Source organism: Penicillium chrysogenum (genome assembly GCF_028827035.1).
Source record: "Penicillium chrysogenum strain IBT 35668 chromosome Unknown utg000004l_segment0_segment0, whole genome shotgun sequence".
NCBI classification, from domain to species: Eukaryota; Fungi; Ascomycota; class Eurotiomycetes; order Eurotiales; family Aspergillaceae; genus Penicillium; species Penicillium chrysogenum.
The window spans coordinates 755,399-780,352 of NW_026622752.1; the positions used below are offsets into that span (position 1 = coordinate 755,399).

A 24,954-nucleotide genomic window follows, 5' to 3' on the forward strand; every position below is an offset into this window, starting at 1 on the left:
GAGCAAGTCCAAAACAAGTAGCCAAGCTAATCAGATGTGCTCAATGGGGCCTTCGGGAAGCAGCACCTCTCCTTCTCTCCGGTCACGAGGCAAGCAAGCCTTGATCGGAGGACGGACAATGTCATTGAACATAAAGGTTCCATAGACAAGAAGCGCGAAACCGACAACTTGGAGCCATTTGAAGGTCTCCCAGCCGAGTCCAAGCGAGACAATCCAAATGAAGAGCGTGCGGCAGGTGTCGATTGTGCTACGAGAGGTAGCGGAAACAGTGCGGGTGACGGACAGACCGAAGAAGTTGAAACCACTGGAAAAAGCATTAGAGCTGGAACAAGGATTTGAAGAGCAAGATAAAAACATACCCGATACTGATCATGATAAACACGCTGGATATGGCAACAGCGCGATTAGCAAGAAGCTCGTGCAACCCCTGCTTCACATCAAAGTAGCCATATCGGCCGGCATCTGTCCGTCCAACAATAAGATACATGATCAGCATGCCGACGACAGTAACCAAAAAGCCGAATACGCCTTCCCAACCCACGACATGGATCGGTTCCATGGCGTAATGCTCTAGGATCCACTCCTCCAGCACGAACTGCGTAGCTGTGAAGATCTGCGCTGCAGCAATAAGCAGCACACCAATGATAGTCTGAACGGCCTCGGGGGTGCGAGCGACATCACGCGCCTGTATAAGAGCACGCGAGGCCACATCGGTAACACTCGCATTCTGGTTGATATCATGACCTGAATCACCACTGAATAGAGCTCCAGAAAGACCCACAATAGCCACACCTAGGACAACAATGAAGAGTGCGCTCCACTGGTATAAGTGGAGCCTGCGGCGAAGGAAGAGGACACTGAACAGGCCTACGAACAGAACAAGAGCACCCCGGGTCATCTGGTAGATACTGGCTGCCACAAAGAGAAGACCCACGTTCATGAGGGTCGTGCCGGCGATATCGCAGCTCGACGGCGCTGCAAGAAGTAGGACCTTCAATCCACGGAGTGGGATGCGGCTGTCAATTTCGGGGAGGGGCTTAGGGTGTCTGCTGTCACTGTCGAGTCCATCGACTGTGTGGTCATCTTCATTATCGATGCCTTCGTCGTAGCCGTTAATCGGATGGTATCCGCCAGTAAGTAGGGGCGAAGGGTCACTGGATAGGCGTGGTGCGATGTATTGGCGGTAAACGAAGTTTAATCCAACAACTAGCCAACAGCCCATTTCACCAATAAACATTACGGCTCTGTGTTACCGCCTGGTGTCAGTATTAATCGCCAGTGTTGCGAAGCCTGATCATCAACATGAGGTGAAACCTACGTTTGAATGACTGGCTGCTCGAACAGCTTCCGTTGATTGGGATCTGGGGAATCGCAGTTCCGCACACATTGCATATCCTGTCCGAGACGGGGCGATTAGTCCATGTTCCTTTGTTACTCGAATCGAGGACAAACCTGGTACTTGTTGAGAATGGTGTTGCACACTCCGGTCACGAGCATCATCGTGACCAGGAGTGGAATGAGGGCATTGTTTGCCATCTTGTCCCACTAGAATTAGCTGATAAGAGTTACTCCAAGTGTTAATGAGGAGTGAAGATGAAGTGACCAAAGGGCCAGAGGCCAAGTGAGGAGACAAAGCGGAGAGCTTATCGGAGCTTGGCAGCTGATAACATGTGTCACGGTACCTCCAGGGCTGACATCACATGTACCCCTACAACATACCTACTCTGCACGTTGTACACTATGTAGTACGACTATATGTCTTTAATATTATGTATCATCAAATGCGACATACATGTAGTTAATGTATGTATGAAATTCCAAAATCTCCAAAAAATTCGAAATAAACAATCCAGTTAGAGAACCTAATCCCGGCTTTTCTCCCTCCAAACGCCATCGCTGAGGCCAATGACACTAAGGTCCAAAATAATTAGAAACCCAAAAGGTCGATCCCCAAGGATCACAAGAAATTAACCAGGAGTCCCGCGTAGTGTACAAAAACGCATGGCTCCTGAACCATATATACGCTGGAAACGAACCGCCGAAAGTAAAACTATTTCATAGACTCAAGTCCATCTTCATGTAGACTAGTGATGTGTACATGCGCTCAATACAAACCGGGAATTTCACTTGGAAGTCTGGCGGATGCGGATGCCTTCTCTCTCGTAACGCGCAACTGCATCCCAATCAACCTCAAGCTGGCCCATAGGTCCGACGCCCTTGACCTGGATCTCAGGCGGAATGCGCATCCAATCTGCAGCCCTTGCAATGGAGTCTTCGTCCCAGGGTTCGTAAAATTTCTCCAGGAAAGCAGCCTCCTCAGCCTCGTTTGGAGGAGTCAGACTAGCAAAGGCAGCCCAGTCATCATCCACCGGGGTAGCTTCATTGATATCGAAGTCCTCAAGCGAATCATAGCCCAGGTGAGGGAGATCTTTGCTCGCGAGGTTTGAAAATGTATCATGGATTGTGTCAAGCGAGGTGGGACACTCCGCCCAGGGATCCTTTGTGTCGCTATCCTCCAGTTTAATAGCATCCTTCTTCCCGTCCTTGTCAGCAGGCTTCGATCCCTTGACAGAAGACAACTGCGGAGTGAGCAGTTGGGTCGATGCTGCAGCAGGAGACGCGGTCTTGCCACCGAATTGGCTAGTGACCCTTGCCATGGGTGTGTTGTTGGCAATGAGAGGGGTAGAAACACCTTGTTTCGCGGGGGAAGCTGCTGCACTTGGCTTGGTGGAGGGTGGCACTGGTCCGAGTGTGGCCATCTGCTGGGTTTCCGGACTATCATCAGAGTTCAGTCCAAGACCCATCGAAATACTTTCATGGTAATATTTGAGAGGGTCTTCGATCGTCTCTTCCTCCTCGGGTTGGTGGCTTTCTTCAACGTGCTTGTCCAAGACGGCTTGGGTCGGGAATCCTTGGTAGTGGTGTTGACACTCAACCACACTGCATTTAAAAGCACCTGCCATGGCTGCTGCATTGGATGTGGCGTCTGCCACCGCTTTGTTGTATTTTGCGGCTGCGCCAGGAGGTGCAGTTGCCTGAACCGGGGATGATGCCACACCGTGAGACTGCTTTCGCTTTTTGGGAGGAGGCAGTTTAAGATTCTCCGGGGCAAGTCCGCCTGCGGCATATTGAGGGACGCCTCTGGGAGACGGAGCCGCGAAAGGTGCAGCTGGGGCATTTGCAGCAGACTGGCTAGAGGCGCGCCGAGCTCGTTGTAGGGCTTCTTCTTGTGCCTGCAACTGCTGCAAATTGGTCGCGTTCAGTGCTGGCATGTTGCCTGGCATTTGCTGGCCATTAGAGCTAGGAGCTTGGGAGTTAGGACGCTGGCCTTGTTGCATGCGAGAAATCATCACTGCAAACAACTTCCGCATGAAAAGGATGGCACCAGTGAGATAATCGGGCGTAACCGTGAATTGCTCATTCACTCCCCACTCCTGCGAGGGCTTGAATTGCCTCATCAATTGGATTCGCTGAGCGAGATCGAATTAGTAAACAAACGCTTACATTATTAAAGGAGGACTTACCATGGCAAGAAGATTCTTCACATTCTTCTCCTGGCCTTGCATCTTTGCAAACCACTGTACAAGGGCGTCCAAGCGGCCGAGAACTTCCACGGCTTCACGCAGTTGTTTGGTCATAGCGGCCTTCTGCTCTGGCGAGACAGGTATGGGCTTTGCGGGTGGAGCGTTCTTGGCGATATCATTGTAAACCTCCATAACTTGCGGTGGTAGGTTCCTGTTCCATGCCTCTTCGGCGGCAGCTCTACTGAGTACCTGACCCCGACTTTGAGGCTGTTTGCTCCGCATGTGTGCTTCAACCTGAGCTCGCTGTTGAGGAGTCATCTGTGCAAGCTGTTCCTGCGTGAAAGGGAAAGCCGGGCGTTGGGGCGCTGTCGCTGGTCCGCCCGGAACTGCCACAGGCTGGTTCATTTGGGGTGTAGCTGTGGCTCGGGCTTCTGTTGTATCATCTGTGCTTGGCCTCTTCTTCGAGGCCTGCTTCCCGGTAGCGCCCTTAGCACCTTTGGCCGCGGCTCCAGTTTGAGCCTTTGCGTTCGCCGCTTGAGGGGTCGATTGCGGGGGTTGAGCATTCTGCGGCTTGATTTGCGGGACAGGCTGTGCTGCAGGAACTGGGGGTTGCGTCGCCGGTTGACTTAGCTGGCCAGCTTGCGTGTTTCCTTCAAGTTGCATTGCTCGGTTCTGTGCAGCCTGCATCATTTGCTTTTGGCGGTTTCGCAACAGAATTTCCCGGATCTGCTCGTCGGTGAAGTTTGATGCCTGGGGCCCAAGCTTTTGACGAGCCATTTGGATGTCTTGGGCGGTGATTGGCCGCATGGCCGCCATATTCATAGCACCGGATTGTTGGCCAGGAAGGAAGCCTGGCGCGTTGTTAAACGGAACCTGGGTGCCTTGGAATGGAGTTGCCGTCGGACCTTGGCCATTCTGCTCTTTCGGTTGATTCGTGGAAGCTGAGATCAGTTGACCAAGATGAAGTTTCTGGAGCATCATGAGGCGCGGGAGGTCGTTGGGGCTTGCAATTTGAGGGTTCGAATTTGCCCATTGCTTGAGCTGGCCCCATGATTTGATGTTGCTAGGAACTTGCATCGAGGTGCCATTCATGTTCAGAATAGACGGTGGGAAAGACACGCGGTCCATTTGCTTGCCCTGCTCAGGAGTCATTTCCACGCCATTGTTTTGCTGCCGCAGCAGTTGGAGCTTGTAAAGCTCATTCTGGCGTTGTTGACGTTGCTGCTGGGTCATTTGCTGGCCTTGGGGCATGCCTCCCGAGTTCAAATCCTGTGGGCCACTCATCGATCCTCTCATCATGGCGTTGCCCATCTGGTTATTCATCATTGATTGGGCTTGGCCAGGTTGAGGCTGCGGCTGCTGACCGGGGTTGGCCCGAGCCATGTTGTTAAGAGCGGCACGACGTTGTTGCTGCATGATAAAAGCCCGAGCTTGTTCAGGAGGCATGCGTGCGAGTTGCTCCTGGATGTGAGGCGGGATATTGGAAGGAATTTGAAGCGGACCTTGCATCGCAGCCTGTCCTGCAACGCCAGCCGGATGCTGGCCCATGTTCGCAGGTCGGGACGGCGGTCGGGCTTGAGCGGGCACCTGGACCGGGGACATCTGACCCGGTGCCATGGGTTGATTCAGCATTGGCATGACGGGGCTCTGTCCGTTCAGTTGCGGCTGTGATTGGGGGGTCACTTGGCCGCCATGGCCCGACATCGCCATCTGAGCCTTCTGCGCCGCTTGCACACGCGCCTGAGCCTGGGCTTGAGCCTGAGACTGTTGTGCCTGGAACTGCAATCGATCCTGGGGAGTGTTAGACCCGCCCTGCAGATGCTGCTGGGCAAGGAACTGGGCTTGGGCGTTTGGATTATTGGCGTTCATATTCGCCTGGCCATTCTGGCCCATCTGCTGTGGGAACATGTTGTTGTTATTATTCGGGAATGGGGCTTGGTTCATTTGGGAAGAGCTTGCAGGAACGACTAGCTGACCAGCCTCCTGTGAGCGCAGGCCATCTGCTTGCTGTCCTTGGATGTTTTCCACATTTCCAATGAAATTTGGGGGATCCATGGTCTGACCGGGATTCCCGGGGAATGCGGAATTGCGCTGAAGGTTTAACATGTTTTGAAGCATCTGTCGCTGGTGCTGAGAATTCATCATGGGATCCCCCATCATGTTACCATTCGCATCCACCCCGGGATTTGGCGCACGTCCCCCCATTTCCAGACGAGCGCGACGATGGCGTCTGATCTGGTTCAAAGCCTGAGAGCGGAAAAAATAGGTCATTGGCTCAAGGTTCTTCCGTGCCAAATATTGCCGCTGCTCGGGTGTCATGTTTGACAAGTTCATCTTGATCTTCTCCATATCTTCCGGGTTGGTTTTATTCAACATCTCGTTTGCCAGTCGAGAGACGTGATCAAGATCTTGGGCGGAAAGCGTGCTGAGGTCGTCGACCATCGGAATTCCATTGCCCGGGCGCTGTTGGGACCGATGTTGCTGCTGCTGTTGCTGTTGCTGCTGCTGCTGCTGTTGTTGCTGCTGTTGCTGCTGTTGGAGCATCGCATGAGACTGCTGCTGCTGCTGTTGTCGCTGTAGGGCTGCCTGCTGGTTCTGCCCATTCATTCCCATTGCCAGTTGCTGTTGGCCAGAAACCGGGATGTGCTGCGGAAAAGCGGCTGGGATCTGATTTGGGCCAGCGCCCGTCTGGGGCATCATTCCACTTTGGTAAGCGACCGCGGCCTGTCTCTCTCGGGTGTTTCTGATGTGAAGAAGCTTCTCGGTGCATTCTTTCTCGTATTCAATCTTCTCGTTGGCTTTGGTGAACGCTTTTAATTCGAAACTCATGGCCGCCTGGGCCGCCTGGTGGAGGTCGATGCGAGGCTGGATCAAACGGAGGGAGGTGATCCTAATTCGCGTAAAGGTCAGACCAGATAAAACTAAAAAGCGAAAGCTAGTTTTCGCAGACAGAAAATACAACTTACATCTGATAAACATTCGTTGCCCGAGTCTTGATTAGAACGTCTGCCTTCCAACCTTGAAATGGTCCCTGATTTTGCAACATTTGCGCAACATAGGTCATCATAGATTGCACACTGTCGTTCTTTGGGACCTGCATATTTGCGTTCATCCTCATCGCGGTATTCGGGGCTGGCCGGCCAGGCCCCGCGCCCGGGTTGGGGAACTCTCCGGGATTCATAGCAGACACCCCATCAATGGGGGATCAATGGGCAATCCGCGCAGAGGTTTTTTGAAGGTTAGCATTCGCTAGAGTACCATGCGCAACTGCTAAGATGTCGCAAGGTTAGTGATGAAGACGTTAAGGAAGTTCAACACGGGTTGATCAGCGGGAGGGAAAAAAAGGTAAGCAGGTGCTGGTGTGGAACCGTGATTCGAGTCGATCAGGGAGGGTGGGGATGAGTGAGAAATGCACGAAACGGAGGACAGGAGGGACCAGAGGGAACCAACACCAACACCGACCAACACAACGAGGAGAGCAAGGCGTTCGGGCAGCAGCGTCAGATGAATTCAATTCGCTGGCCACCACCTGATTGTGGCTTGGAGCGAATGAAAACAGTTGTAGGGTGGATAGGATCCGTGACAGGGATCATGCAGCCCTCAAGTCGCACCGGGCCTCAGTTGCTGTCCTCTCTGCACAATGGCGAGACGATTGGGGGTTTGAAAGATAAAGAACACAGGTACTTACGGAAAATCAGAATGACACTGAGACAAAGAGATGAGTGCACAGATCTCGTTGAGTTTGGGGGCGCAAAGAAAGAAGAAGTGGCGGTCGAGTGAAGGATATTATGATGTATGTATGGTTTCAAGGTATTATTAAATGAATGAGAAGTGACAAAATGAAATCAAAGGAAGGGTAATGTCTTATTGAATCATCCCATTGAGGGTTTCAATGTTTGATTAAGATGAAGAACATTGAATAATGGCATCTGGAAATGAATGGGGTGTGTATCAATCGTATCAATAGGTCGGTATCTATTCGTATTGCGATGTTACTAGTACTAGTCCTATTTGGGTTGGGAGGGCGGTCACAAGGCTAGTTCTGAGGTACTTCCAGTTTTGCCTGGGTTTCCACTACTTGGCCAGGTATCGCCTAGTATCTCATTTGTTACGTGTACTACAAATACATAACTGTAAATCCCGACGATCCCTCAGGCCGTTATTTAAGTACCTGAAAGCTCGAAACACGTCGTCATCATGGTGTGGATCTTAAATAATGCCCGATATTCATCTACCGGGGTATATGAGAACGTACGTATTTTGTATATAGTAATATCCATATGTACGAGAATTGGAAGAAATCGCCTTTTTTTTTCCCTCTCACAAAAACTCGCATATATTTTCCCAAAAGTGCGAGAGGGGGGAAAAAAAGGAAAAAAAAGCAATAACCTTGGAAGGGAATCAGTTCTCATCAAGATCGACAAGGCGTTCTGGCCCTGACCTGATCCGGAGGAACCAATTGGTCAGAATGCCAGAAACACTGCCAGGAGGCTGCGGCCGGGTACCAGGTACTCCACTATACACCTGAGCACACGACCAAAGCAAAGTCCCCAGTACAACATATACTCCCCGGGGCCAGTTGACGCAGTTAGTCAGAGCTTAAGTCAGCCACTTTCCTGGAAACGTCAACCCATGGCCTGTTCTATATATACACTTCTACCTTTCAACTTTCAACATCCGGCCTCTTTCATTTGCGCCCTGGGTCCCGCCATGAGCAACGACTGAAACTCGCCTTTTTTTTTTCCTCCTTGGCTTGCGCTGTTTCTTCAACATGTTCCCCGTATCTGTGTCGCCCATCTCGGTGGGCTCGAACGTCTTTTTCGCATTTGCCCTGTTCCTCATCTCCGCACTTGTGTTACTTCTACTACGACGATTTCTTACCCTCCGCGCCACCCCTGCGTATTTAAGTGTCCCTATATTCCTGGCTCTGGCTCTGCCCGCCAGCGTTGTACTCCTCGTCCCCATTGATTTGGCGTCAAGCTCGCGAGATGGATCTGGCCCCAAGGCAATCTGGCTACCGGAGCGAATGGTTCTGGTATGCTGGCGCATTGCATACTGGCTAATCTTCGTTCTCACCTGGTAAGTGTCCCGCGTTCTTCCACTTGAGGGCTGTCACTCATCCTTCTCTCTCTTGCAGGGTTATCCTCCCATTACTCGGTGAATACGTCGACTCAGGCTACCGTGAGCCAAAGGGCCGGCTTATGTACTCCCTTCGATCGAACGCGAAATATCAGTTAATTGTCCTGGGATGTGCTCTGGTGGGGTTGGTCTACGTGTCGATCTCAAACGGGTTCGAATTCAGATCAATCAAAGGTCTCATCATGGCATTGGCATATGTGTGGGGTCTCGTCCTTGCCATTTATCTCATGGGCCATGGTCTTGTTTCCATCCCGCGCAATCTGCTCCGAAACTCCAATGTGAGCGGTCGGCTACGTAGACTCCAGGCACATGCGCCAAGGGTGCATGATCGCCTGATGGACTCAGTCAATGAGTTAGCGAATCTCAATTCCCAGGTTTCTCAGCTACAGCGCCGTAAGACAGGAACTGCTCGTGACTTTCAGGAATGGATTGAAGAGCTTCGAGAAGGGCATGGCCAATCCGACGTGCGGGTCCCGATTCTCGAGTCGCCGGATACATCCGCCACGATACCTTCTGTCATCACGGAACGCTATCTGGCCGACCTCACGCGGCGACTTCAGCGTGCTCGGCATATGAAAGCCCGATTTGTGGATGAGTGGGATCGTCTGGTCCAGTTGTCAGCCGATCTCCAGGCCATCATCAATTCTACAGCTTCAAAGAAGCTCGAATTTGCACCCGCCGCACGTCGATCATCCTGCATCCCTCGTGTGAAATTCCTCAACCCCTACATGCGATATCAGCTATATTCCAACGTCATTCCGTCGGTCAGGCTGGCATTTGGCGCGTTCTTCGCAGTGGCGTCAGTCTGCATTGTTTGGTCAGAAATGATCAAGTCTCTGGCGCCCCATCTCTCCGCCGTTAGTTTGACCGTGGTCCCGAACTGGAAAGACAGTCCAGTTGGCTTCGGTGGGCAGCTCACAGCCTCTGCCTGGCTGCTGTACATGTGTTCGGCGGCTCTGGTTGGTGTCAGTGATGTTAAGGTATGGGGAAATCGCGCGCTTGTCCGTCGTAATACATATGGCGAGAGTGCGTGCTGGTACGCTGGTCTCGTGGCTCGGCTGACGGTACCAATTGCGTACAACTTCTTGACCTTTTTACCTAAAGATTTCCGGCGGAGCACCACTTTCTACGAATTCCTTGGCAAACTCATCAACCTAACGCCTCTCGGGAAAGGATTTGACTTCATCTTCCCGATCTTCATCCTCCTGCCTATCTGCGCAACATTGTTCAACCTATACGGGCGTATCAAAAACATCTTTGGGTGCGGCCTCGCGGAGGACGATGATATCCACGACGTCGAAAACAACCCTGCCGGGTATGGCATGGGTGGCTGGCGTGAGGGCCGCGACCTCATTGAACGGGAATTAAATGGCTTCGGTTCTCTGGCAGTGTCCTCCCGTGGTAGTCGCTCAACATGGGCTTCGGATCGTGACGATGAAGGTTCCCCAGGGTCATCCAGACTGCGGGTCCCGGTTGCAGAGGGCTCTCAGCCTGCCCAGAGGTCAGTTGTTGCGCCTACTATTGTAGGCGGGGAGGAAGATGATGATGAAAACTTCTTCCAGTCCTTTGCGCATCGTGTCAAGAACACGTTTGATACTACGAACACTCCTCGGTGGTTCCAGGGTGAGCCATTCCGGCTTCCGCGCTGGATGTCGGGTGATAACAATACCACAGAAGAAGGTTCGGCGCTGTTTGGAGGCCGGGCTGTGCCTGGTCGTCTGCGCCTGGGCTAAACTCGCATTGCGGTGTTTGTTTCTCTTTAACTGCTGGACAGTGTAATATACCGTTTTGCTTGTACATAGCTTAATTCGTTGGTCTCGATTGCTAGATACATTCAAATGAACATTCTTATAGAACATAAAAAAGCTCCCAGAAAAAAGGTTTAGTCATCACCCTGGTTTTCTACCTGGGTAGGTAAGAATCAAAAAAATAATGCCCTCGTCCAGGATCGAACTGGAGACCTTCGGATGTCAATCTTGTTACCAAGAGTGTCATATTAAGGATATGAGACCGACGTCATGACCAAACTAGACCACGAAGGCAACCACTAAGCCACTGGGGCTCGTGATGACATAGCAGTCTCGTTATATCATATATGATATCGAACTGGGTTTAGGGTTCTTTGGAAGAAGAAGGCTGAAGCATCTCACGTCTTTCCAAGTGCACTTGATTCACACATAACAACATACGAAAGCTATCATGTAGACTGAAGGAGTAAATGTACATTCAGCAGCCATAGTATCTTAATCCTTGTTATCTTTGGTCAAGCGTCCGTGAATAATAATGGTTACATAGTTATGTAGTTAACTAGTTAGTTGTTGCTTATTTTGCCATGTTAGGATTTGTTAGAGGCTGTTTCCATGCTTTCTCGTATGTACTCATGTATATATAAACTTCTACTTGGCCTTCTTTTCTAAATAAAAAAGTATCCGGGCACGGCTTCAACATTCTGCCCAGTCCTATGTACCTTTTGTATGATTTGCTCATAGGAAAGGTACAAGCAATTGGAGACCGTAAAAAATGTACCCAGCCCGTCAATTGGCCGAGCATGACCCACTCTTCTACCTATGAGAGGCAAAAAGAATGCCCTCGTCCAGGATCGAACTGGAGACCTTCGGATGTCAATCTTGTTACCAAGAATGTCATATTAAAGGATATGAGACCGACGTCATGACCAAACTAGACCACGAAGGCAACCACTAAGCCACTGGGGCCTGTGATGGGAGTTCTCGCAATTTATGACTACATGGACCAGAGCCCTCTGTGTGCGGACCTAGGCTGTAAATATATGGTCGGGATTTCTTTTCAATTTTACGGGTTTTTTATGCTATATTTGCCGGCGGGGTTAGTTAACTCAAATATGCTCGTCAATGAGGTCTGTCATAATCAACACTTAGAAAGAATTCTGGATTATTAACGTGGTGCACCATAGCATCCATCGAAATGTTCTCAAGTATATATTGTGTGGTTTGGGGGGAAATATATACCTCCTTATAGCAACCACGTAGAGTTTGCTGTAGTGGAACAGGAACCGAATTCCTAAGAATATTGCTTGGAAACATGTCTTATCTACAGCTATGTCTGGCCCCAATGGCATGACCGGTCCGACACAACGGGGCATGTTTTGACCAAGAGGGCCAGGATACAGCGAGGCATGGTGTTTGGACTCCCAGAGAGCACAGAAAGCCCTTGGACCATATTGGGGTTGGATCACATTCCTGTCGCTCCTGTATTCCTCATCCGTAGTTGCATGTCCAACCACAAGGCCTTCAGTCAAAGCCCACAAGCTAAAACCATCCCGTGATAAAAGTTCGATGCTTAGTTTGACACACAGACCTAGATAAAAACAGACCTGCCGCACCGGGTTTTTGATACTCACACAAAGGACCGATGACTCGCGACCACAATATACACATAACTGCTGACCTGTTTATTTCATATCCCATCCGATGTCCCGTCGACCACCAAATAAAATGATACACAGAAATGTCCACCTTGACCTATCACAGGGAGTTGCACCCCACCCAGAAAGCAGGATTAACACGGGAGGAGTATAGATACTTGCCATCATTACAAAATGCTGGGTGCAAGCTATATGTATAAGCCGACATAGCCTCCGAGTACAGGTGACCCCACGCTGGTGAATATTAACCGGGTGGGTCATTATATACATATAGAGATCGAAGTGATCAAATCAACATTGACAGTCCAATTGTTTCTTTCCGCTACATTGACTCATTTATTTACTGCATGCAGAACCATCGGGCGTCATACTGCACATAATTTTCCCCGCTCACACTAACTACCCGTTAAAATAGGTGCACCGGGCAATTCTTTACGTCCTGCTGGTCGTCCACCATCACACTGCTGTTCTTGCCCACGCGCCTTACATATAGCGGTGCGGAAGAGTTTCGATGTCTATAGTAAACTTGATGATGCGATTTTAGGAGGCTAGCTAGCTAGGAATAATTTAACGAGGGGTGGCGACGTAGATAGCTATCACTGTTGGTGGCGTGTCGTCCTCCATCTACCCAGATAGTGGTAATATATATCTATATGGCCGCCGGGATGCTGCGGCTAAACTCACCCAACAACGACCGAAAGGGATCCTAATATACTAGACATACTCATATCCAAGTGCCCAGTTACCCGTTCATGGCACACAGAATACACAGCGAGTGAAGAACATAACAACAGGGGAATGGCAAAAGGGAGATAGCAAATAAACTCCATACCTACCTCATTCGAAAATCGCCCAATCACCCAAGCCAAGTAACAGCCTGCCAACAAGCAAAGTTATCTAGATAAAATAAAGATAAATGACTCAATAACACTACTTTCATCCAAAAAACAGAACGATATAGTTAAGAAGTCAATTGCTTACTATGAATGCCAACCGGCATCGAACAACCTCACATGTATTGGTACCTTGTAGGGGATTTGCATGGCCGTTATTACACATGGCACGGCCACCCGCTACAGTCTTGAATGAGTAAGACCGACACCCGGATCCATCCACCCGTGTATATACTAGGTAGGTACATCCAGCCCTAGAAAGAACGACATTTGCTGCATAGTGTCCATCAACGCCCCGAGAGAGCCGGGGCGAGCTTTCCAGGAGGCCGGAGATATGGTAGTCATAAGGAAACCGACGTGCGTGTTTTTCAATGACTATAGTCGGTGGCGCTTTTACCTACCTAGGTATACAACCTGGTTCGTCAGGATATATTACTTGCTCCTCTCCCATTCTATCACACGAATATCTAGACACACTGCGATGCGAATTGGAAGTGTCTAAGCCCTCGGTAAGTAACTAACAACGCGTAGAAGCACAAATAGACAATTACTATTCCCCTGTGCAATGTTCACCGTGGAAGCTAATTAAAGTGCTTGTGTATCTGTCGGGAATTAATTAGTACTCCAGATCTGTATACCTGTCTATCTGTGGACACAGTGTCTAGGAAAAATGGGTAGTGTATAAGGCAGAGCTAGACTAATATAAGACGATATCGGTGTGTCAACCTACATAACATACATAGGTGTAGTTGAGTATAACAAAATCATGACTTGAGTACCCCGGGGGCCGTGGGCACGGCTGATAACAAACAGCGGGGTATGCGAACAAGCAAACAGCATTAGCAGTTTAATCTCCATGCAAGGGTGAAAAAAAAAAAGAAAGAGAAAAAGAAAACAACACGTCCAGCTGCTGGTGGATATGCTGTCGGGTAAAAAAAATACCCGAGAAAAAGGAAAAAATATGCCCTCGTCCAGGATCGAACTGGAGACCTTCGGATGTCAATCTTGTTACCAAGAATGTCATATTAAAGGATATGAGACCGACGTCATGACCAAACTAGACCACGAAGGCAACCACTAAGCCACTGGGGCCTGCGATAGGAGTATTTTGGATTTATGCTATATGGCCAAGTACAGTGCGGTAAGACTTTAGTTAATAGTATGGATTGTTAAGGTTAATCTCCGGATTCTCATGTTCCTTTATATTATACAGTAACCCATGGCCACCATGGTAATATCTTATGTAGCCGATATCTTAATACATACTGTAAGAGATGGGGACCCCGCGTTTTTGGACATCCATCCATATAGCACCCCGTATGCCGATCGAGGTTAAATTGGGTTACTCAACGTCAGGAAGGAGCCACAACGAATGAGGAGCCACATGTACCTCGATGAGATATCAGAAAAAGGCAGTTTAGCCCTGAACCAGAAATATGTCACCATGGATAGGATAGTAGTGCGAGATGTAACAAATCTGCCTTAGGCCCAAAGTATCGCCACACGTCCAGGCAGCCTCCAGATACTACATACACTAGGCATCCATCGACTTATCCCAACCATTCGAAATGTCGCCAAATCCCGACACCAAAAGAATTTGACCTGAAATCAGCCGATCTCACGAGGCAGACACACCCTCGTTGGGAGTACGCCAATTGCTCAATGTGATGGCAAAAAAAGTACTCTCCGCCTTATCTGCCTATTCCGGACGACTTGGGGGCATGACTTCACCATCCACCTGCGCTCTCTTCCCCTCCACAGAGATCCATGACTCTACTGCCCCCAAAGCTCGCTCAGTCCACCTTGGGCGAGAAGTGCGCAGTATACATAGACCAGGTCGTCGACATCCTCCCTGTTCACCTACATTCTCTCCGCCATCAACTTGACCCTATTCTCACCTACCTGTCCAACACGCCCCTCGGCCCTCTCGCAAAAAAGCTGCCATTTGCCCCAGCCGATCAACCTATCGCGCTCTTTGTAGCTGTTGTTGTCTGCCTGTTCACCGTCGTGATGAGTTGGCGCAACCCCTTAAAAATGCTCCGTCGCTCGCCGAGTTACGCTCCCGCATCCAACCCGCAGGTCAGCGATGGGGACTTCAGCTATATCACACCTTCAGACATCGCGGATCCGGCAGCAGATGACGCCGAGCCAGATATCATTGCGCTGCGCCACCGTGGCACCATCTACCCATTACGGTTTCGGGCGTACTCGATCGACGACAATGTCCTGACCATCGGAGACCTACGACAGGCTGCTGCTGAGAGCACAGGAGCTGGCCACCCGGACTGCGTGAGACTGCTGTACAAGGGAAAGCTGCTCAAGAACAACGCGCAGACATGCAAAGCCGAGGGGCTCAAGCAGCACTCGGAGGTGCTATGCGTGGTATCCGAAGCAGGAGCAGGCTCTCCGAGCGATGGCTCCGATGACGGACATAACATTCCTGTAACAACATCGGCACCAACACCGCCGCCGCTGCCCCGCCCCACTAGCGCAGGAGACGCATCGTCCCCTCCCACGCCCCCCAGTGGAAAGAGCAAGAGCTCGAGAAGGAAGAAGCGCAATGGCAAGAAGTCGCCGGTCAGCTCAGAAGCCCCCGGCCCGTCTCGGCCGCCACGGCCGACATCATCAGGCCACTCGGCCGCCTCCGCCCAGCCGCCCAATCTGAAGTTACTAAATACGCCGCTTGAAAAGGTCGCTGCTCTGACCGGATGGTTCGAGCAGGTGATGAAGCCGCAATGCGAAGAATACACTGCGAACCCGCCTAGTGACCCAAAGAAGCGGGGCGATGAACATAGGAAACTGTCCGAGACAGTCCTCCAATCAGTTCAGTTGGTGGCGGATGGAATCGAGCCAAATGGTGACGAAACGGTCCGCAGTGCACGCCGGGCCCTCATCAGGGATTCGCAGGCGGTTCTTACCGAGCTGGATAGAGTGTTGCATAGCGTTGCATAGTTATCTGTAATATAGCTCACTATGGCCCCCCGACTCCCCTTGTCGCTGTGTATACTGGGGACATCAAGGGGAATTTGAAATTGGTTTACAGACATACGTACACATGTATCAATCTCATACCGAAGGGCTGTTCTACGGGTGGAGTTTCCATTTTGCTGGGACCTGTCCACGCCCTCGGGCTGTTTATTGCATGGAGGGCATTGGCGTATTTGTGATATATCAACTTTGCGATTTCCCCGGAGACTACCAACATACGGAATAAACCTGTCGGAATGATTTGCCATGTAAACACACATCATGTATATATATATTTTTTCCCCCTCTCTCTTTCTCCTGTTTCATGTAGGGTATACACCAAGTGGGGGCAAGTCCAAAGGAATACTCCGTATTTTCGCCGTTACTGTCTAGATCAAATTAGCGGCATCTCGAGGCGATCAACATGGTTCAGGGGCAATGCACGGCCCCAGGACTAGACTTACAAGAATCCTCTGAATTTTTCCTTTAAATATATAGCCTATTGAACAGTTAGGAGCGATTATTGATTAATATGAATAGACATATGATGCCTGACACGCATCAACAAATACATACTAGTACTTCTGTATAGTATAGATACATATGCATGCATGGACTCCCGTAATCCGTGTGTTCGGACTTGGCTTTAGGCTATTTCCTACTATTCCTAGTCTGGCTAATCTTTTTCCTCTCCTTAGACTCTCTCTCTTATTCTTTCCCTTCGACATTCTCTTCTCTACCTTTTCTCTACCTTCTTTAGCTCCTCTTCTCTATTTCTCTATTTCTCCATTTCTCTTTCGTTTCACTTTCGGTAATCGGTAATCGCACTCTGTCTCAAAACCCGGACCCCGCGAGACCTCGAAGCCTTCCACGGGAATTCCCCCCCCACATTAGCAGCTCTGACTTGTTGGACCAAACTTGCCAGACTGGGCGAAACCCCCTGCAGTTGTGGTCAACCCGTTGTGTTGACAATTTACTGCTTTCGGTGTAACCCCCTTACGCTCCACCTCAATTCTACCTGGAATGGCTTGATCCGAACAAGTCAACCCATTTCTACGGCGATTTCGACTATTGAACCGGGTTACAGCTGGACTGGCCTTTTTCATTTGTGAACAGTAACCTCCGGAATGGCGGGTGTCGCTACAGCGGCATATTCTGCAGATGCCTTAGCATCGCCCGTGGATGGCTCGCAATGGGATTTTGCGGTGCCACTTGCGAACGAGGTAAGATTATTCTGTGTTCCGGCCTCTGACATTGTAGCTCAAGAACGAGTGAAAGGAAAAAAAAAAGAAGGAAAGAAAAAAAAGCGCTGATCTCCTTTTCCCCGCAGGAAAACCACTCATCGAAACAACGCAACTCGCACGACTCGAATTCTGTCCGCCCAAAGTTTTCTCGACAACGTACCTCGAACGGCTCACGCAGCTCGTCTGTTTCGCGCACCGCCCGCACACATGAATCGCCGTATTTAGCCTCAAACCGGGGACGGAGGGAACCCAGCCTCAACCGCCATGGGAGTGAAGCAGGCAGTATGCGAGATGCGTTTGGCCACGAGGCAGCTAGTCGCAAAGAGACCGAGGAGGCCAATGATGGTGAATCGTACCTCGACGGAAAGACGAATCAGGAAAAATGGATCCACCGAGACAAGCTGGCGAAGATTGAGAGCGAGGAGCTCCACCAGGCAGCCATTCTCTTCCAGCGACGGATGAGAGGGGAAAGCAAATCGAGCTCTGGACGTGGGAGAAGTCACGATGCGCATCCTGCTAACGGGACTGGTACGGCGACCTCGCCTGCTACAGAATACTCCGAACCCTGGCCGAAAGTGAAGGAAGAATCCGGCAAGCATGTGAATGACAATGTAGAGGACGATGAGCGGGAACATTGGGATCTCCGCCGACCAGAGGAAATTGCTGCGGACGATGCAGCCGCCAGCATCTACAGCCACCCAAGCCTTGGAAAAAGCGCCTCCCGAATACCCGTCTCTACAGCTAGTCCAGTTCCCATATCTGCCGCCCTGGGTCGCGATTCTCGCAGTTCCCGGAGCCGTGCTGCAACAGATGAAGAAGACCGGTCTTCGCGGAGCCGCAGAGCCAGCGAGCCTATCAACATTGAGCAAGACGGTTCGACTCCTTCACCAGAAAGCCGACCGGGCAGCCGCGGATTCAGCAGTACACCAAACACTTTGGGCAAGAAGACAGTCAAGCCCACCACCGGCTCTACCAATCGAAAGACCTCTGCTCCACCCACGAACAGGAAGGCGAGCACTCCACGATCTCGTGCTGTCTCCGGTAACAACATACAGCGTCCTACCACCCGGGGAGGCGAACCTCGTCCCCCAACAGCCGTTAACCGGCCCGAAGGAGACCCGCCGTGGTTGGCAACCATGTACAAGCCCGATCCTCGCCTTCCACCAGACCAGCAGATGATCCCGACCGTCGCCAAAAGGATTATGCAGGAACAGTGGGAGAAGGAAGGCCGGACACCGAACACATACGACCGCAACTTCGAGCCCCTCGCAGTGCACCCACCCGACGCGCCACCTGCAGCCACCAAGGCCGAGCCAGAACAGCAACCGGTTGAGTCTCTACAGCTCGAAGAGTTGCCGCCCCAACCGCCAAAGAGCCCAGAACCACCCCGCCCGAATACAAGTACCGGCTACAGCACCATGCCGAAGGTGCAGGACACACCCCCAATGGGACTGACCCCCAACCCCAACCCTAACTGGAGTCCTCCAGTTGTCACTGCGCAGCAGGCACCGAAGAAAGAGAAGAGTTGCGGATGCTGCGTTGTGATGTGATGGACTCCCACTCTCGAACCGTCTGTCCAACCTCCCGTCCATTCCCCCCCACATACCTTTGATATTTGCACGTCTGCTAGATTCCCTTCTCTGTTACTTTTTATTATTATTTCCAGCGTCTCCGGTGGGATGGTGTTTTGTCGGTTCTGTTCTGTGACTTTATATCCCGCGATCTAGGGCATTTCTTCGCCCCGAGTTCAATTTGCTTCAGACTGTTTTTTAATCCGGCTTCCTTCTTCAACACCAGAGCATGACTGTTCTTCTTTTCTTCTCTCCCATGCATCCATTCCTTGATATTTCTCTTCTCTTCTCCTGTGACCATCGTTCTTCCTACCGAAGTGGTAGGAGGGGATTCTAAAAAGCTCGCTCCAGATCGCGATGGATAGGATGGGGATGAGGGACTCGAACCTTGCAAGACACATAACACACATAAATTGTGGTGTGCGCCTCTTTCCTTCTTATCCTATACCTTCCTGTGACTTTCTTAACCCTATGATTTCCTTTCTTTTCTCCAATCTTTGGATTTCTCTCTGAAACATCTTTGAAGCCTGTTTTCCCATATTCCCAAGCCTTTTTGCTAGCTATTTCTCCTCTTTCTTTGGTCTGATCTGCCTATTGGCGAAAGCAGTCTGGTACCTGGATATGCTTGCATTTTGAATGCCAGATACTTGCTTACGGAGCTAATCAGATATCGGGTCGAATGGATGAATACATATGTACCTGCACAGGATTGCTACTTGTACTTGTAAACGTGTAGATACCTCACCAACCAGGCGCCTTGTAAGATATATCAAACTGTACTTTGCAGCTACCAACTGTAATACTACATAGCCATCTACAGTGACACCTTAGTTTCAACACCCCTTATTCTGCCAATCGTAATTTACCTAGGTACCAATCAAAAATATTAGATATTGGGCGGTATAACTATTTAAGTAGGCGGTGCGTTATTTTAAGTAGGCGGTAGCTGACAGGGTGCCGAAATTTAAGAGGTGTCACTGTATATATCCGTGGATGTATGTACAGTGGCGTTTCATTAATATTTGAACCCGGGTACCTCCTGTACTTGACCGCTTTTATATACCGCCTACCCATTCCTATTACACACACTCAGGGCGCGCGCAGCATACGCTGATTATCGAGGTTACTACCCTTTCCTCTCAGGTTTTCCCTCTCTGATTCTATCCCTATGTTTCTGCTACTATGGCACGCGGCCCAAAGCTCGTTCCGAGCTATATATGAGCTAAGACGTTTGGTTTTGAATATTTCCAAAGTTCTGCCGGCAGGAAATAAGTGTGTCTCAGACCTTGCGAAGGTACCTGGGTGCAAATACTAATGAAACATGACTGTATGTATGTAACCATCAAGAGTCTCTGCCCAGTGGGCGGGGCCCAAGCTCCCCAGCTGACAAATATCACCTGACATCATCGCCGCGTTCAATCCCCGAAATCTGACGGAATCGCCCACCAATCCTCTCTCATCGTCCCGTACCCCGCCCTGAATATCCTATAAAAAGAGACTCTGCCTCTTCCCCTTTCGACAACAAACCGCCCACCATTTCGTCCATCTTCACCCGTCTTTTCGGCTCCTTCGCCGGCCCAAATCCCGCCGCCATGTCCGCCGCAAAGACCCGCGCTCAGTCCCTCATTAACGACAACGCTGTCGTCGTTTTCTCCAAGTCATACTGCCCTTACTGTGACTCTTCCAAGAAGCTGCTTGACAGCTTGAATGCCAAGTACACTACTCTCGAGCTTGATTTGGAGGGTGAGTTTTTTGCTCTTCGCGTTGTTTGTATTCTTCTCAAGAAGAGTGCATGTTTTGGTTACTTTTTTGATATATGGTAATCTCACTTTTAAATCAATCGCTAATATGGGTCTATTGCAGAGGAAGGAGCCGCCATTCAGAGCGCTCTTGCCGAAATCTCAAGCCAGCGTACCGTGCCCAATATCTTCATCAACAAGAAGCACATCGGCGGCAACTCCGACCTCCAGGGCAAGAAGGACCTGAAGGACCTGCTCAAGGAGGCTGGTGCCATCTAAGCGGTGATGTCACACAAGAATCTTCCAAGCCCGAGTCCTGAATATAAACCGAGGAGGTAGCTTTTTATTGTACAGCCTTTACCTTCTATCTATCATTTAGACGTCCATTATACTTCCTCCTTCCGTCTCGTAGAATATATTAATGTAGGAAAATAATTCCATGGCTTGAGATTGGACCAAGAGAGCCTTGCCAATCTTCCAGCGTTAGATACGTATGAGTGGAGCGTTGCCATACAGCTCTGGAATATTTTGTAGAGCCAACAGGGGCCAAAAAGTGAACAGCGACTAACTAGCGTACAGGTATGTTAATACAAACAAATCAAACCAAAACCATAGTCCAAGAAAACGCATCAGATAACCTTCTGCACCACGGTCCCAAGGGGCCTCTCCACAATCGTCATCAACCCGTCGACAATACTCGCCCGGGCCCCCTCACTCGAAACATTCTTGCCAGCCAGATAATTCAACCAAACAAGCCGACTAATCCGCTCATCAGCGACACGCCCCATCCACTTAACCGGCTTATCAGCCCCAGGCTGGAAAAGCGCATCCAAAGCGCCGTGCGCATCACGCATCAAAACAAGCGTCTGTCCCTTCGGCACAGACTTCCCCTTCCCAGAGCCAAAAACAGCCTTGAAGTCATTCATCGAGCTTCCAAAGCTCTCATCCTGGAACTCGCCCGGCTCCGCCGTCTTCTTCGCCTGCGCGCGCGCAGTAATACCACGCACCCACCCGTCACGCAGATGCATAAAGTCCGTGTTACGGGTGGGCACGATGCGGAAAGCAGTGCGGATCCCGTTGTCCTTGATGATAGCCGACCAGGCGGCGTCGCCGTGCTCGGGGTCAAGGAGTAGCTCCCGTAGCTGCTGGCGCTCGGGCGAGACGAGGGAGGTAGCGGCTGTTGCGCCGGCGCCGGAAATGGCGGCGTCGTCGTCGGTAGTGGGTGGGTGGATTGCTGTGCGTAGCAGACGTCGTTGTAGCTCGGTTATGTCGGATTTCGCGACGTACAGGCCGACCACGTAGACTTGGATTGAGAGGAAGGAGACGGTGCGGATTCCCAGGCCTAGGAGTTGGTATTCTTCGCCTGCGGATGGGGCTAGATCGTCGCCGGTTTGCTTGCCTTCCGTTGCTTCGGGGGTGGGGAGTCGGATTGTGCTTGGGAAGGTGGGGATTGTGCTTGTTCCTGTTGGAACTTGCTCGAGTCGGTCTTGGCCTTTGATTGTTATTAATGATGGGCCGCCGTTGGTGAAACCGACTGGTCCGTCCATGCGCATTGCGCCGTTCTTCGGGGGTGTGGTCTTGTCATCTTTGTTGGTGTCTAGTTCGTTGAGGCCGAATAGGTCTAGCTTGATGACGCCGTAGAGACCAGCTGCGCAGGTGATTATTCCAGCTGCGGAGAGGATCATTCTCCGTTGAGCTTGGGCGGCGTGCTGGAGATCCGCCGCTGCGGATGCTCGGGAGCGGAGAGGATTATTGCTTGCATTGGAACGGAGGGGCGTGGTGGAGAGATGCCGGGAGGAGAGGCGTGATGTGCAGAGTTGTTGCCGGGTGAGGCTTTGGTAGGCCCGCCATGGGTTTTGACGGAGGGTGGAGGCCATTTTGAGCTTGGTTCGGTCGATGAGGAACCCCGAGGGCAGGATTTGGCGGGTGACGGAGATGGAGTGTGGGGATGCACGTGATATGGCATGATCTACATATTATATCGTCAGGTATCAATAGATGATTTTGATGGAATAAGATTGTGTTTTTCTTTCGAGCTGCTTACAATCATAGCATTGTATTTATCTCATATGAAGGTTGGCACATCTTGGTAGCGGTCTGCCAAATGAACCGCCCTCTATGCCGAAAAGCTGTATTTCCTCTACTTATACTCCTATATGGGAAACTCGGTAAGGATATTAAACTATCTAACCGTGCCCTTTACTGTTTATTTTCGTTTGTGTACACTTATCTTAATTGGTACCGAGGGGGTGTACAGTGGGACCTCCGAAATATTGGGCTAAACCTTTGTACCTAGGTATACCGCCCTGTATACCGCCTGCCCATTGTATACTGTCTTGAGTACATAGTCGGTCGCTTATACGGCCGTAGTCTTCTCAGTGGTCTGCTAAGGTAGTCTGCTCCAATATTATTTTATAAGTCTTGTCAGTGGTCTTTTTTCCCGGCACTCTCCTTGGGTACATACCTTTTGACTGCTAGCCTCTCATGGATCACGTGAAAAACGCTAACTATATTAGGAGGTTTAGACTGGCAGAACCGGCAGGATTTAGAGGGCGGTATATCTGGGTACGAAGGCTTAGCCCAATACTTCGGAGGTCCCACTGTAAATAGTGCTTGTACAAGTATGATGCTAAATATGAAGCTGCTTTATTGGGAATTATCCTTACACAGAAGATCCTGGGAACACAGCTTTGGCGAGAGAAGCTGCCCTGAGGTTATCATCTGAGAGCTGGGGAATTGGTGATTATTGAACTGGTCCAACTATGGAAGCGTAACAGACTTAAACCATATGTTATTTCATACCTTTGTTCAGACTACCATCTCCAGAATCTCCAATACCTGAGACTTCTCCTTCAGTGGCACTGGGTTTGTCTTGCACCAACGGTCATGTAGGCTATTCTCCGCCAGCCCATCCAACTGGTCCCGCCCTACTTGGACATCGCTCAAGGACCGAGGCATTCCCAATTCGTGGATAATAGCATCCAAAATATCGCCCAAGTCGGAGGCTTCCACGTTGACAGAGCGGGCACGCAGCACATCCGACACGATCGGATCTTGAATCAAAAATTGGCGCACACGAGCTTGTTTTTCGCGGTTGGCGTTGTACTTAGCATTGAACTTACACACAGCGGGGAGCAAGATACAGCTAGTTTCACCGTGGCCGACACCCAGTGGACCAAGCTGGAAAACTGTTAGCCGGGCCCATTGATGTACTATAAATTCCTTAGAAGGTCAATAAAGGAAAACAATCGCATACCTGATGTCCAATCCCATGGCTAGCACCCAATTCAATTGACCCGCTAGTACAGGCCGCCATAGCGTCCACTGAGCCGAGTTGGCATTGTAGGTGCGCTTCACGGTCTGATTGATCCCTCTTACAGCGCAAGAGACCAGGTACCAACAACCCCAGTGCATTTAGAGCTAGTTTGTCGGATTTAGTGGTCGTACCTGCGATCGCACAAAGACTTTCGATACAATGGTCCATTGCGCGCACACCTGTACTGAGCCAGATTGAATCGGGGGTTGTTTTTGCTAGCCAAGGGTCAAGAATAACCAGCTCTGGTCCACGAATCGGTGGCTGAAAGCTGTATTTGCGCTTTGAGTGGTCTTCTGTGCCACCTGCAAAGTTGGAGTATTCGCCGGCGGAAAGGGAAGTTGGCACGGAAATGATCGGGAGAGTTGGTGCCTCGATATATTTTCGCTTTTTGGGGCCTTCCGCAAGGGTTTCGAGCTCTTCTGGTGTGCTGACTCGATTTGCGAGGACCTGAGAGATGTTAGACTGACAATATATAAATATATATGGTCTGCCAGGGAAGAATCAAGAGGCAAGACGAAGGTAAACAAAACGTGAATAATGAATGGAAGTATCAAAGAAAAGGGTATACTGACTAATGCAATGATCTTCGCACCATCGGTCAAGCTGCCAGCTCCGACGGTCAAGAGCAGATCAGCATGCGCAGTTTGGACCTCTTCGGCAATCTGCAGCACCTCTGACCACAAAGTGTGGCTCCGCATACCGATCCAATGACCAACCAGTCTGTCTGGCTCTAGAGCGGTCTCTAGCTGGTCCATTACATTGGTGTTTCGCGACAATGACCCTGAGCAGATCACATATACACGGGAAGCCCGAAATGTGCCATCGAGATGGCGTGCTGTAGCTGCGGGAAAGGCAATGCCATAGGAAAGAAGTGGGCGCTCACGGCCTTCAAAGGCAGGTCGAACTGTTTCCTCTGACATTGTGGTCTAGTAGACGATCAAGGAGGAGTTGGGAATGAAGTCAAAACAAGATAACAATTAACATTGGGAACGTCATACAGGAAACTGCTCAGGTGGGGCTGCGGGGCTATAGTTCGGTTCATGCTTAAGACCATAAATTCCAAGAGTGTTTTCAGAAACCTAACTCCATTTAGCTCAATATAGGTTTGATAAGGTTAGAAACATTATATTTCTTCCGAATTGGCTTTTACCGTGCAGA

General features: G+C 50.4%; 8 protein-coding genes across 8 annotated transcripts; 4 read left to right on the forward strand and 4 right to left on the reverse strand.

The window, feature by feature from the left end:
* Window positions 1-30: 30 nt before the first annotated feature.
* On the reverse strand, window positions 31-1,536 carry N7489_006209 (putative nucleotide-sugar transporter; the record flags this gene model as incomplete). Its single annotated transcript, XM_056711959.1, has 4 exons — window positions 31-304; window positions 360-1,244; window positions 1,319-1,395; window positions 1,453-1,536. The coding sequence occupies 4 exons, from the start codon at window positions 1,534-1,536 to the stop codon at window positions 31-33; spliced, it is 1,320 nt and encodes a 439-aa protein (XP_056565674.1).
* A 587-nt stretch (window positions 1,537-2,123) lies between these two features.
* On the reverse strand, window positions 2,124-6,705 carry N7489_006210 (uncharacterized protein; the record flags this gene model as incomplete). The annotated part of the gene is made up of 3 exons (XM_056711960.1): window positions 2,124-3,470; window positions 3,525-6,414; window positions 6,491-6,705. The coding sequence occupies 3 exons, from the start codon at window positions 6,703-6,705 to the stop codon at window positions 2,124-2,126; spliced, it is 4,452 nt and encodes a 1,483-aa protein (XP_056565675.1).
* Window positions 6,706-8,295: 1,590 nt separating this feature from the next.
* On the forward strand, window positions 8,296-10,396 carry N7489_006211 (LMBR1 domain-containing protein; the record flags this gene model as incomplete). Its single annotated transcript, XM_056711961.1, has 2 exons — window positions 8,296-8,603; window positions 8,662-10,396. 2 exons carry the CDS (start codon window positions 8,296-8,298, stop codon window positions 10,394-10,396), a joined length of 2,043 nt encoding a protein of 680 aa, XP_056565676.1.
* A 4,330-nt stretch (window positions 10,397-14,726) lies between these two features.
* N7489_006212 (BAG family molecular chaperone regulator) lies at window positions 14,727-15,911 on the forward strand (the record flags this gene model as incomplete). The annotated part of the gene is made up of 1 exon (XM_056711962.1): window positions 14,727-15,911. One exon carries the CDS (start codon window positions 14,727-14,729, stop codon window positions 15,909-15,911), a length of 1,185 nt encoding a protein of 394 aa, XP_056565677.1.
* A 1,142-nt stretch (window positions 15,912-17,053) lies between these two features.
* N7489_006213 (uncharacterized protein) lies at window positions 17,054-18,720 on the forward strand (the record flags this gene model as incomplete). Its single annotated transcript, XM_056711963.1, has 2 exons — window positions 17,054-17,149; window positions 17,257-18,720. The coding sequence occupies 2 exons, from the start codon at window positions 17,054-17,056 to the stop codon at window positions 18,718-18,720; spliced, it is 1,560 nt and encodes a 519-aa protein (XP_056565678.1).
* A 1,613-nt stretch (window positions 18,721-20,333) lies between these two features.
* Window positions 20,334-20,759, forward strand: N7489_006214 (glutaredoxin; the record flags this gene model as incomplete). The annotated part of the gene is made up of 2 exons (XM_056711964.1): window positions 20,334-20,484; window positions 20,605-20,759. The coding sequence occupies 2 exons, from the start codon at window positions 20,334-20,336 to the stop codon at window positions 20,757-20,759; spliced, it is 306 nt and encodes a 101-aa protein (XP_056565679.1).
* Window positions 20,760-21,109: 350 nt separating this feature from the next.
* N7489_006215 (chalcone isomerase domain-containing protein) lies at window positions 21,110-22,357 on the reverse strand (the record flags this gene model as incomplete). Its single annotated transcript, XM_056711965.1, has 1 exon — window positions 21,110-22,357. One exon carries the CDS (start codon window positions 22,355-22,357, stop codon window positions 21,110-21,112), a length of 1,248 nt encoding a protein of 415 aa, XP_056565680.1.
* Window positions 22,358-23,288: 931 nt separating this feature from the next.
* Window positions 23,289-24,716, reverse strand: N7489_006216 (iron-containing alcohol dehydrogenase; the record flags this gene model as incomplete). The annotated part of the gene is made up of 3 exons (XM_056711966.1): window positions 23,289-23,660; window positions 23,737-24,243; window positions 24,369-24,716. 3 exons carry the CDS (start codon window positions 24,714-24,716, stop codon window positions 23,289-23,291), a joined length of 1,227 nt encoding a protein of 408 aa, XP_056565681.1.
* Window positions 24,717-24,954: the final 238 nt, after the last annotated feature.